Source organism: Phyllobates terribilis, unplaced genomic scaffold, assembly GCF_046119375.1.
Source record: "Phyllobates terribilis strain yellow unplaced genomic scaffold, ASM4611937v1 Scaffold_2__4_contigs__length_985480577, whole genome shotgun sequence".
NCBI classification, from domain to species: Eukaryota; Metazoa; Chordata; class Amphibia; order Anura; family Dendrobatidae; genus Phyllobates; species Phyllobates terribilis.
Window position 1 is genome coordinate 72,738,925 of NW_027362762.1, and position 14,130 is coordinate 72,753,054.

At 46.6% G+C, this 14,130-nt stretch overlaps 1 protein-coding gene across 4 annotated transcripts in view; it reads right to left on the bottom strand.

Moving 5' to 3' along the window:
* DYNC2H1 (dynein cytoplasmic 2 heavy chain 1) overlaps positions 1 to 14,130 on the bottom strand; it is a 525,522-nt gene that overhangs the window by 498,931 nt on the left and 12,461 nt on the right. For all 4 annotated transcript variants that reach the window (XM_073662117.1, XM_073662115.1, XM_073662114.1 and 1 more), the window contains exons 9-13: positions 13,806 to 13,917; positions 10,388 to 10,512; positions 6,936 to 7,111; positions 4,429 to 4,624; positions 3,543 to 3,638 (exon numbers count right to left, since the gene is read on the bottom strand). In XM_073662117.1, the coding sequence (XP_073518218.1) occupies positions 3,543 to 3,638; positions 4,429 to 4,624; positions 6,936 to 7,111; positions 10,388 to 10,512; positions 13,806 to 13,917 (705 nt within the window). The remainder of the gene's footprint in view (positions 1 to 3,542; positions 3,639 to 4,428; positions 4,625 to 6,935; positions 7,112 to 10,387; positions 10,513 to 13,805; positions 13,918 to 14,130) is intronic.

Consider the following 14,130-nt stretch of genomic DNA (forward strand, 5'->3'; position numbering starts at 1 on the left):
GAATAGGACCCTGAGAGAAGAGTTCCGGACGGTCTGGTAGTCTCCAGGGGAAGTCGACAAGCAGTTTTACCAGATCTGCGTACCAGACTCGTCTGGGCCAATCTGGGGCCACTAGAAGAACTGGTACTCCCTCTGTCTTGACCTTCTTGATGACTTGAGGGATCAAAAGGTAGAGGTGGAAAGAGATAAGGTAGTTGGAAGTGTGACCATGATATTACTAGCGCGTCCTGGGCAATTGCTAGCGGATCGCGGGACCGAGCTACAAAGGCCGGAACCTTGTGGTTTAACCGGGACGCCATGAGGTCGACGTCTGGCGTGCCCCACCTTAAGCAGATTTGGTGAAACACCTCGGGATGGAGAGACCATTCTCCTGAGGCGAGGCCCTGCCAACTGAGAAAGTCGGCCGCCCAGTTGTCGATGCCTGGAATGTGGACTGCTGAGATTGCCGGGACCATCTTCTCGGCCTAAAGTAGCACTCTTGCCACCTCTTTTAGGACGGGCTTGCTGCGCGTTCCTCCCTGACGGTTTATGTATGCCACAGCCGTGGCATTGTCTGATTGTACACGGACTGGGAACCCTGCCAGGATCTTCTGCCAGTGACGCAACGCCAGGTAAATCGCCCTCATCTCCAGAATGTTGATGGGGAGAGAGACTTCGTGGGGGCTCCACCTGCCTTGGACCGTGTGTTGTAGAAAGACTGCCCCCCAACCGATGAGACTGGTATCGGTCGTGACCACCTGCCAGCGAAGCGGAAGGAATGATCTCCCGGGTCTGAAGGAAGAAGGGCGGGACCACCAGGTTAGCGACCGTCTTACTTTTCGAGGCAACTTGATGCGTCAATCTAGAGATGACGGATTCTTGTCCCAAGCTGAGAGAAGGGCTAGTTGAAGGGACAGGGTATGGAACTGGGCAAAAGGAACTGCCTCCATGGCTGCTACCATCTTTCCCAGGACGTTCATGCATAGGCGAAGGGAGTGTGGACCTGGGTCGGAGAGGATGTGGATTCCTTGTCGTAGGGAGTTCATCTTTTCCCTTGGAAGGAGGACCCGGGCACGGGTCGTGTCGAACTGCATCCCTAGGAAGGTTAAGCGTTGGGATGGGACCAGGGAGGATTTGTCAGTGTTGATCAGCCAGCCTAACCGGGAGAGAGTGTTCAAGGTGATCTGGAGACTGTGGAGACAGTCCCTGAACGTGGGGCCCTTGATTAACAGGTCGTCGAGGTAGAGTATGATTACAATTCCCCTTGTTCGAAGAATGGGCATTAACTGTCGCCATGACCTTCGTGAAAACGCTTGGGGCTGTGGCTAGACCGAAGGGGAGGGCAGTGAACTGGTAATGCGCGTTCTTGAAGGAAAAGCGTAGGAACCTCTGATGTGACGCGCAGATTGGGATGTGAAGGTATGCATCCTGAATGTCCATTGAACATAGATATTCCCCGGCCTCCATTGAGGCGATTACCGACCTGAGGGACTCCATCCTGAACTGTCGGATGCGTACATGTCGGTTTAGCTGTTTGAGGTCCAGAATCGGACGTAGTGAGCCGTCCTTTTTTGGGACAACGAAGAGATTTGAGTAAAAACCGGAAAACCTTTCCTGAACGGGAACAGGGACTATCACTCCTGAGAGTAGAAGAGAAGTGATGGCTTGGAGGAAACCGGGAAGCAGAGATGGTTGTCGGGGGCGGGACCTGAGAAAACGTGATCGTGGGCTGGAATCGAACTCGATTTTGTAGCCAGAAGTCACAATTTCTTTGACCCAGGCATCCTCTATTGCCGGGAGCCAAGAATCTGTGAATAGAAGGAGATGGCCGCCCACCCTGGGAGAAGTCCCAGGTGGGAGTGACCCGTCATGTTGAGGAAAACCTGTTGGATCGTGATCCAGAGGACTTGGAGGAGCGACTCTTTGGGCGCCAGTTAGACGTAGGCCTAAAGGAGGGTTTACGACTGTCCCGCTGTGCTGGAGTACGGTCCTGTTGTGAAAGGCAGTAGCGAGTCCGGTAATCGTCTGTTCCTTTCACCTCCTGAGGATGGTCTCAGGATGCCTTCCTGGATAGGAGGGGATCCTGGCTTTTCCTCCTTCCCGCACTGTCCAGTCCTGGACAGTGCAGGAGAAGGTTTCAACCCCAGACAACTGGGGGAAGGTCACCCGCAGGGACCACCGTCTCCCTCCCAGGCCGCTCCGAGGAGGGGGCTGGGGTGGGGAACAGGCTAGGACTGGCCACCAAGATCACCCTGAGACACCCTAAGGTGACAGGGGATAAGTCCTGCCCAGCGGGTCCGAGAGTGGGCAATGTGGGGGTAGCCGGTCGCCAGTGGGTTAACAGGGGATGCAATGTGCCCTGTTAGCCTGAAGAGCTGTATCTGAAAGAGAAAAAACAAACATTAATAAAACACAACAGGGTTGGATCTGAGAAGATCCAGGTCTACCTCCTACAGACACTAAGCTTAAACTGGTGAGCTTGGTGCCTGTAGGCGGGTGCATACTGCGGAGGAGGAGCCATTTTCCTTTTTTTGCATAGTGTCAACCTCCTAGCGACAGCAGCATACACCCATGGTCCTGTGTCCCCCAATGAAGCGATAGAGAAAAGCGATGTCTCATGATGCGTGTTCAGGAGCACACCGCTCCCCTGACTTCTGGCTTCCTGCTTTCCTTGGGGTGGTGTGCTCCTGATAGCCGTCTGTTTAGGCCAGCGGCCTTTGGCCCAAATTGGGCGCTCACCTATGCCTCAAGCAGAGGTAGCTTTACCTCTGCAGTATCGGGGGAGCGCAAGGGCATTGAAGCTGTCAGGAGTCAGCACTCCAGTCACCTGCAGAGCAGCAAAAAAGATCTTGTAAGCTCTGCGCTCCTTGCCTAGGAAGCAAGTCACTGCTATTACACTGAAGAGGTGGTCAGTTTCCTAGGCGATGAACAATAAACTAAATTTTTAAAAAAGCTTTCCATTCTTGAGAATCGAGAGAATTTTTAACAAGAGGTAAATTGCAAAGTTGCTTGCTCTGCTCTTCACATAGGCAGGGGGTCCCAGAGGTAAGACAGGCATGAAACAATGGTCTAAGATGTTAATTTCCTTTAAAAGGGAATCTGTCAGCATGTTTTTGCTATGTAACCTGAGGGCAGCTTGAAGAAGGGGTAGAGACCCCGATTCCAGTGTTGCATCACCTACTAGAATGCTTGGTGCTGTTTGATAAAATCCCTGTTTTCTCTGCTGCAGATGTAACTGTGCTGTGAATACTGATATTTATATAATCCCGCCCACACCCCTGATTGGTGGCTTGATAATTATGTATAGAGGAAGCTGCCAATCAGTGGTGGGGGCGGGGTTATACAAATTCGCCGGACTGCTTTGCATAGTCCTGCAGTGATAATCTCCGGTTGATAAAAAACTGATTGTATTAAAAGCTACAGGAAACAGCCTAATGAGCAACACCCCCCGAAAGCAGGCTCCCTGAACCAACATCATGCTGCTCTCAGATTACATAGCAAAATCCTGCTGAAATCTATGAAAAAAAAAAAAAAATCTACCTTGCAGTATACCAGACACTCACCTTAATAATCTGCTCAAATGCTAATGCGGACTTTAACATCATTGGTCTTTGACTCTGAATCATCTGCTGGTCTATTGTGTTGTAGAAATGGGCAACCTAAATACACAAAAAAAAGTGGTATAGTGATCAACATGGTCACCACTAGGGACATTCTCTACGTCCCATCCGGACACAGCGCCTTTTCTTTCAGTACGGTTTCTCAGTGGAGCACAGCATGCTGGGAAACATTTACATACAAGTATCAATGAATGGGGTTTTCTAATAAATATATGATTTTTATTAAAAAATGTGCATTTACAGCATTTTATAAAACATCAGAAAACTGTGGTATTTGCTTACGTTTCAATGACACCAACCTAAAAAGTGATTATTTAAAAAGGTAAAATGAAGGGGGAGTAGATCTTTATTAAAGGGGTTGCCCGGTCTAAAATGATAAGTCTGCAGTCACCAGTTTCTGAGCCAGGAACGGCGGTGATGTAGGATATGCATACTCCCAGGCAGAAACCGCCTAATGGGCACAGCTTCGCTCCATACAAGTGTATGGAGAGAGGGTGCGGCCGTCCAGTGGGCGTGACCATCTAGTGGGTCGGCCGTCCAGTGGGCGTGACCATCTAGTGGGTCACTTGCATGGAGCGAGGCTGCGCCCACTAGATAGCTCCCCCCCAGGAGTATGCATATCACATACATCACCCCTATTCCTGTCTCAGAGACCGGAGAATCCTCATAGTGCACGGTGCGTATGCTGAGGGGAGATTCATAAGTCTGCAGTCACACAGAGTAACTGCAGACTTTTTATTTTAGATTGCACAACCCCTTTAATGTGTAAATACAAGGGAATAAACCATCCCTAATATGTGCCGACAGCAAATCAATTGTCATAGCCGACCTGCTTGAGAATCATGGCCTGCTTGTAGAACGTCTGTGCCGTTTTGGAGGCTTGCTGGATTTTAGCTGGAATGACTAATCCAAGTGCGGACAACTGGCGGACCTCGCGTAGCAGAGCGACCAACCGGTCAGAGTAGTGGATTCTCAGTGCTCCGTTAGAGTGGTCCAACTCCATGACCTGACTGTTCGGCTGTATGCTAAAAGAAAAGAAAGCATTAATGATTGTATTTCGAGAAGGAAAGCAAAACAAAGGCATAAAACAAGGAAACCGAAAACTTTATACTGCCTCCCACCTGCCAATATTAACCCCTAACGATAGGCAATTTTCCATTTTTGCGTTTCCGTTTTCACTTACCTCCTTTCTTCCAAGAGTCATAACTTTTATACTTTTCTATCATTGTGTAATGACTTGTTTCAAATGACACCGTGCATTTTACCATATAATGAACGGAGACTGCTACAGTATACACTGTGTTCCAAATTATTATGCAAATAATATATTTTCTCAGATTTTCCCAAATTACCTATATGAATTGCAGTCATTGTAATTTTCCAGTCAAATAACTATTAGAGTACAATTGAAAGGTTTTTGTACAAACTGCCTATGATAACAGTATATTTAAAAAAAAAAAAAAACTCAAACTGCACTCAAAATGCATGTTCCAAATTATGATATGATAATTATGGCATGATAATGCCCCGTCTCATGCTGCACATAACACATCTGCATCTGTGGCTGCTATGGGCATAAAAGGGGACAAACTTATGGTGTGGCACCCATGCTCCCCTGACCTCAACCCCATTGAGAACCTCTGGCGCATCATCAAAAGGAGTGTCTATGATGGCGGGAGGCAGTTCACATCTAAGCAACAGCTCTGGGAGGGTATTCTGTCCTCATGCAAAACAATTGAAGCAGAAACCATCCAAAACCTGACAAATTCAATGGACAAGAGAGTTCAGAAGCTCCTTTCGAACAAGGGGTCCTATGTGCAAATGTAACATCACCTAGAATAAAGTTTTGAGTTGAAAACTGTTTGATTTCAGTTTGTAATAACCTGCTAATGCTTATAATTTCAAAAATGACCATTTTTTTGTTCTTTATTAAAATGAAAAGGTTGAAAACTCTGCTGTGCATAATAATTTGGAACATGCATTTTGAGTGCAGTTTGAGCGTTTTATTTTTTTTAAAAATATACTGTTATCATAGGCAGTTTGTACAAAAACCTTTCAATTGTACTCTAATAGTTATTTGACTGGAAAATTACAATGACTGCAATTCATATAGGTAATTTGGGAAAATCTGAGAAAATATTATTTGCACAACATAGGATACACTGAGACTGCTGCATACATCACATAAAAGTAACTAAAAGAATCCTGAATGAGAGAATATTTAAGGATTATTCATCTAATGGAATCAGAGGAGTCGACTCTCACCCTCATGCAGAATTAAATATTTCCAAAAAAGTATACAAATGTTATACATATGTTCATTAGTTCTGGGAGGGGACCCATGAGCAAGTCCCCCTCCTTGATCACTCAGATAGTGGCATTACACAACAACAACAGAGTCCATATTAACTGGGTGGTGCTGAGCTTCCTTCAGGTGTTCCCTGTTCCAAGTGATTACCCAGCTACTTAGCTGAGCTGTCAGTCCCAGATAGCGGGCAGTCGTAGCTTTCAGCTCAGTGTGGTGTGTGCTCTGTGCTCTAAATTAGGACATCTGATCTGTTGCCGGATCCTGGATTTGCCTATTGACTACCCGTTTGTATTACCCCTTTAGCCTTAACGCACTCCGACCTTGGAATTCTGACTCTGGACTGTGACCTGACTACGCCTTTGTCTCTTCCCTCTGTTTATGACGTACCCTCCTCGTTCTTGACCTCAGACTGCTTGACTACCCTGACTCGTGGCTTGTCCGTGAGAAGTGACTAGGCATCACAAACTGGTTGCTATTGAAAAGCTGTGAAATTCTAGCGAGTCCCCCGCTTTGCCATGGGTCAAATCCTTACAACTTGTTAAACTCAGTAGAACTAAAGTTGTTCAAACCTGGATTAAACTCAAAGTAGCCCGACATTCCCACTATCACTTTGGCTTTGGTCCACATATCATGGATACCCTTAGTGGTCATGCATAGGAAGGTGTATCGCAAGAATCTGCCTCCTTCTATGGCTTCTACCAGATTGTTCTCACCAAGAACACGTCTTATCATCCTGGCTGTGGAGGAGGGCAGCTCTGGGTGGTCCCGCTCACCAAAGAGCTGCAGCTGAGATTCGGGATAGCCGGACCACTGTCCTCCTTTGGTCTCTAACCATATTCTCAGTTTGCCTTTCCTCCATATTAGATCCCTAAAAATACTGCTTACATTGTAAAAAAAAAGACAGCAGGAGTCAAATCGGAGCATACTGTAGAAGGTATAATACTCGTGGCACGATTTTCATTATTACTAAGAAGTTCCCAACTGTGACATAAATGGAAATAGGGAGACAAAAAGTAAAGAACACTTACCAAAATCCTGATTTGGGATCTGACAGACCAGACTGAATTTCCCTTGACCACTCGCTAAACTGTTCTTGTTCGTATTCTCTGAACTGCTCCAGGTGTTCTCCCGCATCTTTCCGAAAGGCCTGAAACCCCGACAGATCTGACAGAAGAGTTTCCGCTATCTTCATGGAATCCTCCACCTGTAGTCAGCGGGAAAAGACAGAAGATAGAAGGGTCACGCACTCACCGTTGTAAGGATGTGTCCCTGCGGCTTTATGAGGGACACTCCAAGAAAGAGCAAGCACTGCGCTATGCCCAATGTCCCCGGCGCCTGGGGGACAGTGCACGACACAAGGATCTGCTCTGTGGTGTCCTGTTAAGAGTAACCATACTTTCAACTAAGTTTTCACAATAAGCAGTCCTGCGTGTGAGGACCATTTCTGGCCATTATATGACTTGTATCCTCCATTCTCACTAGTTTTCCCCTCTGAAGGATCTATTTCTACTTTGCAACTCAATGGAAGGTGGAGAAACAGGACAGGGCTAGCAGCCGTGATCTCTGCCATATGCAGCAAAACACACAGAGAGGGATTCCTGCTCTTCATTCATTTTTTAGTACCTATAGACAGACAACAGTGACATGGAGGAAATTATATAGCAGTGCTGAGTGGTCTGGATGTGAATCAGTTCTGGGTGGAGGTAGAAGAATGTTTCCCTCTGCCCGTTTCCTCTCCATGCTCCTCACTCTCCCCTCTCAGAGTATAAAAGGACTGTCACTCCGACGAGACAGTCTGTGGAATTACTGTAAGACAGACTGGAGCTGTTTTTTTTTCAGAGTGGATGACAAGCACAGGAGGCAGGGGAAGAAGATTTCTCTGATAAGACATATTACAAAGGTTCTTGTATTTGCCTGCACTATTGATTTACGTGAAGTTTTTCTTTAAAGTAAAGTTACATTTTAACCCCTTCACCCCTCAGCCTGTTTTCGCCTTGATGACCAGGCCAAATTTTACAATTCTGACCAGTGTCACTTTATGAGGTAATAACTCAGGAACACTTCAATGGATCCCGGTGATTCTGAGACTTTTTTTTCTTGACATATTGTACTTCATGATAGTGGTTAAAATTTCTTTGATATGACTGCCGTTTATTTGTGAAAAAAAATCTGAAATTTTCAAACTGAATTTTTATGCCCTTAAATCAGAGAGATATGTCACACAAAATAGTTAATAAATAACATTTTCCACATGTCTGCTTTACATCAGCCCAATTTTTGAAACACATTTTTTTTTATTAGGGAGCTATAAGGGTTAAAAGTTGACCAACGATTTATCATTTTTCCAACAAAATTTACAAAACCATTTTTTTAGGGACCACATCACATTTGAAGTCACTTTGAGGGGTCTATATAAAACAGAAAATACCCAAAAGTGACAGAATTATAAAAACTGCACCCCTCAAGGTGCTCAAAACCACATTCATGAAGTTTATTAACCCTTCAGGTGCTTCACAGGAATTTTTTGGAATGTGGAAGAAAACAATGAACATTTAACTTTTTCACAAAAAATTACTTTAGACCCAATTTTTTTTATTTTCGCAAAGGTAACAGGAAAAAATGGACCCCAAAATTTGTTGTGCAATTTCTCCTGAGCACGCCGATACCCCATATGTGGAGAAAACCACTGTTTGGGCGCACGGCAGGGCTCGGAAGGGAAGGAGCGCCATTTGACTTTTTGAATGCAAAATTTGCTTTAATAATTAACGGACGCCATGTCGCGTTTGGGGAGCCCCTGATGTACCTAAACAGTGGAAACCGCCCACAAGTGACACAATTTTGGAAACAAGACCCTCAAGGAATTTATCTATATGCGTGTTGAGGACCTTGAACCCCTAGGTGCTTCACAGAATTTTACAATGTTGATCTGTGAAAATGAAAAAAATATATATTTTACAGACAAAAATGTTGTTTTAGACCCCAATCTTTTTCATTTTCAGTGTTATTCTTCGGGTCAGTACAATTACAGTGATAGCACATTTATATTGTTTTTTTTATGCTTTAGCGCTTTTACTCATTAAAAAAAGTTTTGTAGAAAAAAAAATATTATTTTTGCATCGCTTTATTCTGAGAGTTATAACTTTTTTATTTTTTGGCTGATGGAGCTGTATGGCAGCTTGTTTTTTGCGGGACAAGATGACGTTTTCAGCGGTACCATTTTTATTTACACTCATCTTTTTGTTTGCGTTTTATTCCACTTTTTGTTCAGCGGTATGATAAGTCACCGTTCTTTGACTTTTTTTTTTTTTTACGGTATTCACTAAAGAGGTTAACTAGTGGGATAGTTTTATAGGCCGGGTCGTTCCAGTCAGACTTTGTTATACAAAAATATGTGTACTTTTATTGTTATTATTTCAGAATACTTATTTATGGGTACAATATATTTTTTTATTATTTTGTGATTTTTATTTTTTAAAATATTTTTACAGCTTTTTTTCTTCCTTTTTTTTTTACATTGCTATGCATTCTAACTGTCAGCTCTGCAGACACAAGTTAGTTAGATCATGTACTGTGCATGATCTAACTACCTTGCTAGTGCCCTGGGACCCGGATGTCGTCATGACGTCATTGGGTCACCACGGTAAAGATCGGGCCCCTGCGATGACGTCGCAGGATCACCGATCCAAGAGCAGAGGGGCTTTTGTCCCTCTGAATGTTCTCTAAATGCTGCGATCGGTGCCAGGCGTCAGCTGTCAGAATCAGCTGACACCCGGCGGCGATCGAGCGTGCAAAATCACCTGGACGTACTCAGTATGTCCAAGGTAAGTACTTACCAACCAGAATGTACTGAGTACTTCCAAGGTCGGGAAGGGGTTAAATACTTTCTTCATGTAATGCCCCCTACAGCCCTTAATTAGGCATAACACTGTGTTAAAGTTGATACTATCCAATCATCAATTCAATCAGACAGATGGCCGGATAATTTTATGGTAAAGACGAAATGTACAGCTTGGATGCGAAACGGAAAACTCATTCCCATTATTGAAAATTAAATCCCGCTATTCATCGTAATAAGGTTTCTCCACTGATCACCATTTACATGCTACTATCACCGGGATCACAACGGGAAAGTTTTCATGAAGGTCAGATAATTATCGGAGCAGATGGACACCGTCATTATGGCCGTTCACTCCAGGCAATTATCATTAGGGTTCAACATTCATGGTTTGAGCCTAATGAAAATAGCACTGGCCTTCAATATCTAGGGCCATTTCTGTAGATCCATAGGAGGTTGTAATAAACATAAAACCAAAGACTTAGTCTGTAAAAGACGCACTGAAAGTTATATCAGCAGGCGAGGATCAGTGATGAGTTATGTAGATGCATAATGACTGATCCTACAGTGAAAGTGCTATAGAAGGAATACATTAATTATTTCCAGGGGTCTGATTTTTTTTAATTCTTTTTAGGCACGACTTACTTTAAGGTGGAGTTGGCGCACCCACACAATGTTATTCACAACCTCGGGCAGGTTCTTGCCAGCGAGGGGTCCGGAGGAATCTCCAGGAGAGCCATGGCAGCGGGCTTCAAAGTCTGACCGGATCTCTACGAATGACAAAAAAAAAACAAAAGGGATTTTCATTACTAAAAAAAAAAAAAAAAAATGAATAAAAAGGATAGAGAACGTACATCAATGAAGTGGACTGCAGTGCTCTGAGATACTCATTCATCGAAAAATAATAATCAATTTTGCAAAAATAAAACAATAAGAAATACTGGCACTACTGGACAACCTCTGATAAATAATTTCCCCATAGTAAAAAAAAACAAACGAAAAACTATGGATACTTGCCTCCTGCACGAGCACTGTCTGCACTGTTGTTCTCAGTCAGTAACGTGACGTTGTTGGTATCATGTGACCTCTGCAGACAATCGTCGGGTCGCTGTACGGCTGCTGCCCATTAATATTCTGCCGCAACAGCTGTAACGGACCGGCTGCCACTGATTGGCTGCAGCGGTTACATGAACTCGACAGTGTTACATCAGCCACTGGGAACAGCAGAGCCGGTGTGGAGGTGTAAGCTTTTCTTATTTTACTCAAAGACTCGGGCATTTAAAAGAGGGGTTGTCCAACCTACATAAAAATACTTATTATTTTAAGGAAATACCATTTTTTATTACCATCTATTTTTATTTATGTTAAAGTGGTATTCCCATCTCCAAGATCCTATCCTATCCGGTGGGGACCTAAAAAGATCAAAGTGATGACATGTAAAGTGATGATATGTACCGTATTTTGTGGATTATAAGACGCACCCCAAATTTTGAGGAGGAGAATAGGAAAAAAATGTTGTTGTTTTTTTTAGAAACCGGTGCATTTTATAATCAGCTTGCCTGAGGGGCTGAAGCGTTGGTGGAGTGGGGTCCCAGGTGGCAGGGTATGTATGGCACCCTTCATCCCTCTTCCTGGTATGTATGGCACCCCTCATCCCTCTTCCTGGCATGTATGGCACCCATCATCCCTCTTCCTGTTATGTATGGCACCCATCATCCCTCTTCCTGGTATGTATGGCACCCCTCATCCCTCTTCCTGGTATGTATGGCACCCCTCATCCCTCACCCTGGTATGTATGGCACCCCTCACCCCTCACCCTGGTATGTATGGCACCCTTCATCTTTCTTCCTGGTATGTATGGCAACTCTCATCCCTATTCCTGCTATGTACGGCACCCCTCATCTGTCTTCCTGGTATGTATGGCACCCCTCATCCCTCTTCCTGGTATGTATGGCACCCCTCATCCCTCTTCCTGGTACGTATGGCACCCCTCATCCCTCTTCCTGGTATGTATGGCACCCCTCATCCCTCTTCCTGGTATGTATGGCACCCTTCATCCCTCTTCCTGGTATGTATGACAACTCTCATCCCTATTCCGGCTATGTATGGCACCCCTCATCCCTCTCCTGGTATGTATGGCACCCCTCCATCCAGGTATGCTTGGCACCCCCTGATCCCCATTAAGCTGCACCCAAAAAATAAACAATTATGCTCACCTCCTCTCCTCCAGCGCTGCGTCCTGCTTTGCTGCTGACAGTCTGTGTGCCCGCTTTTAAAGACCATAAATATTCACTACAATCTACTCCCATGGTTTGTAGTGAATATTCATGGTCATTAAAAGCGGGCACACAGACTGCAGAGCGGCAGCATTTTCTTAAATTTATTTTTCGGACTATAAGACACACCCCCAACTTTCCTCCAAAATTTTGGAGTAAAAAAGTGCGTCTTATAGTCCGAAAAATACGGTAACTTGGTAATATAAGAAGGAGAAACCTCTTTACTCTTTACTAAGTGTTACTCTTCAATAAAATCAAGGGTAGTGTAAATCAGGGCTGTGGAGTCGGAGTCTAAATCAGAGTTGGTATAAAATGGACCAACTCCAACTCCTAAAATATATAATAAATTGGGTACAGTAGTTCAATGCAGTTAGTGGGGAATATTTTTTCAGAAGAATTTGGGAAAGTTATGAAATGTCCTATAAATGTCTGTCCTATTCCTGATTTTTAGCTGAGATGAATCTGTGCTACAGGAAATTTATCACTTAAACGTGAGCCGTGAATGAGGGAGTCGGAGTCGTAGAGTCGGAGTCATGGAAATTGAGGAGTCGGAGGTTTGGCTTACCGACTCCACAGCCCTGGTAGTGTTACTGTGGTGATATATAGTACTAGTTATAAATCCTTTATGACAACCTGCTTTTCGTAAACCATAAGCTCACAAGCCTACTCCTTCTGTGATCCTTCCCGCGCTCTCCCGTTGCAGACCGCGACCCTTCCCGCGCCCTCCCGTTGCAGACCGCGACCCTTCCCGCGCCCTCCCGTTGCAGACCGCGACCCTTCCCGCGCCCTCCCGTTGCAGACCGCGACCCTTCCCGCGCCCTCCCGTTGCAGACCGCGACCCTTCCCGCGCCCTCCCGTAGCAGACCGCGACCCTTCCCGCGCCCTCCCGTAGCAGACCGCGACCCTTCCCGCACCCTCCCGTAGCAGACCGCGACCCTTCCCGCACCCTCCCGTAGCAGACCGCGACCCTTCCCCCGCCCTCCCGTAGCAGACCGGGACCCTTCCCCCGCCCTCCCGTAGCAGACCGGGACCCTTCCCCCGCCCTCCCGTAGCAGACCGGGACCCTTCCCCCGCCCTCCCGTAGCAGACCGGGGCCCTTCCCCCGCCCTCCCGTAGCAGACCGGGGCCCTTCCCCCGCCCTCCCGTAGCAGACCGGGGCCCTTCCCCCGCCCTCCCGTAGCAGACCGCGACCCTTCCCCCGCCCTCCCGTAGCAGACCGCGACCCTTCCCCCGCCCTCCCGTAGCAGACCGCGACCCTTCCCCCCGCCCTCCCGTAGCAGACCGCGACCCTTCCCCCGCCCTCCCGTAGCAGACCGCGACCCTTCCCCCCGCCCTCCTGTAGCAGACCGGGACCCTTCCCGCACCCTCCTGTAGCAGACCGGGACCCTTCCCGCACCCTCCTGTAGCAGACCGGGACCCTTCCCGCGCCCTCCTGTCGCAGACCGGGACCCTTTCCTGCGCCTTCCTGTAGCAGACCGTGACCCTTCCTTCACCCTCCTGTAGCAGACCGGGACCCTTCCCGCACCCTCCTGTAGCAGATGGGGACCCTTCCCGCACCCTCCTGTAGCAGACGGGGACCCTTCCCGCGCCCTCCTGTCGCAGACCGGGACCCTTTCCTGCGCCTTCCTGTAGCAGACCGTGACCCTTCCTTCACCCTCCTGTAGCAGACCGGGACCCTTCCCGCACCCTCCTGTAGCAGACGGGGACCCTTCCCGCACCCTCCTGTAGCAGACGGGGACCCTTCCCGCACCCTCCTGTAGCAGACAACTTGCTAATGCCGTCATTACCTTTAATATAGTCCACGAGTCTGGCCAGCAAAGTTTCCCGTTCTAGGATTAGCTGCTTCCTAATACTTGGTCTCTTCACCAGCTCTCTGTGTCTCTGAAAAGCTTGTAGGAGCTAGAAAATAGGACAAATCATATCAGAAACTCAAAGTGAATAGCAGAATTGAACAAAAAGATTCTCAAGACCTCGGTCCAAAGCGCTGTGAGCCTGCTCCTACCTGCCGACGTCCCTGGTGCTTCTTCTACACGACGTCATCAGGAGTGGGGATGCCAGCAAGTAGGACGAGGTTCACAGCGATCTGATTTGGCGGCCATGGAGTACCAATGT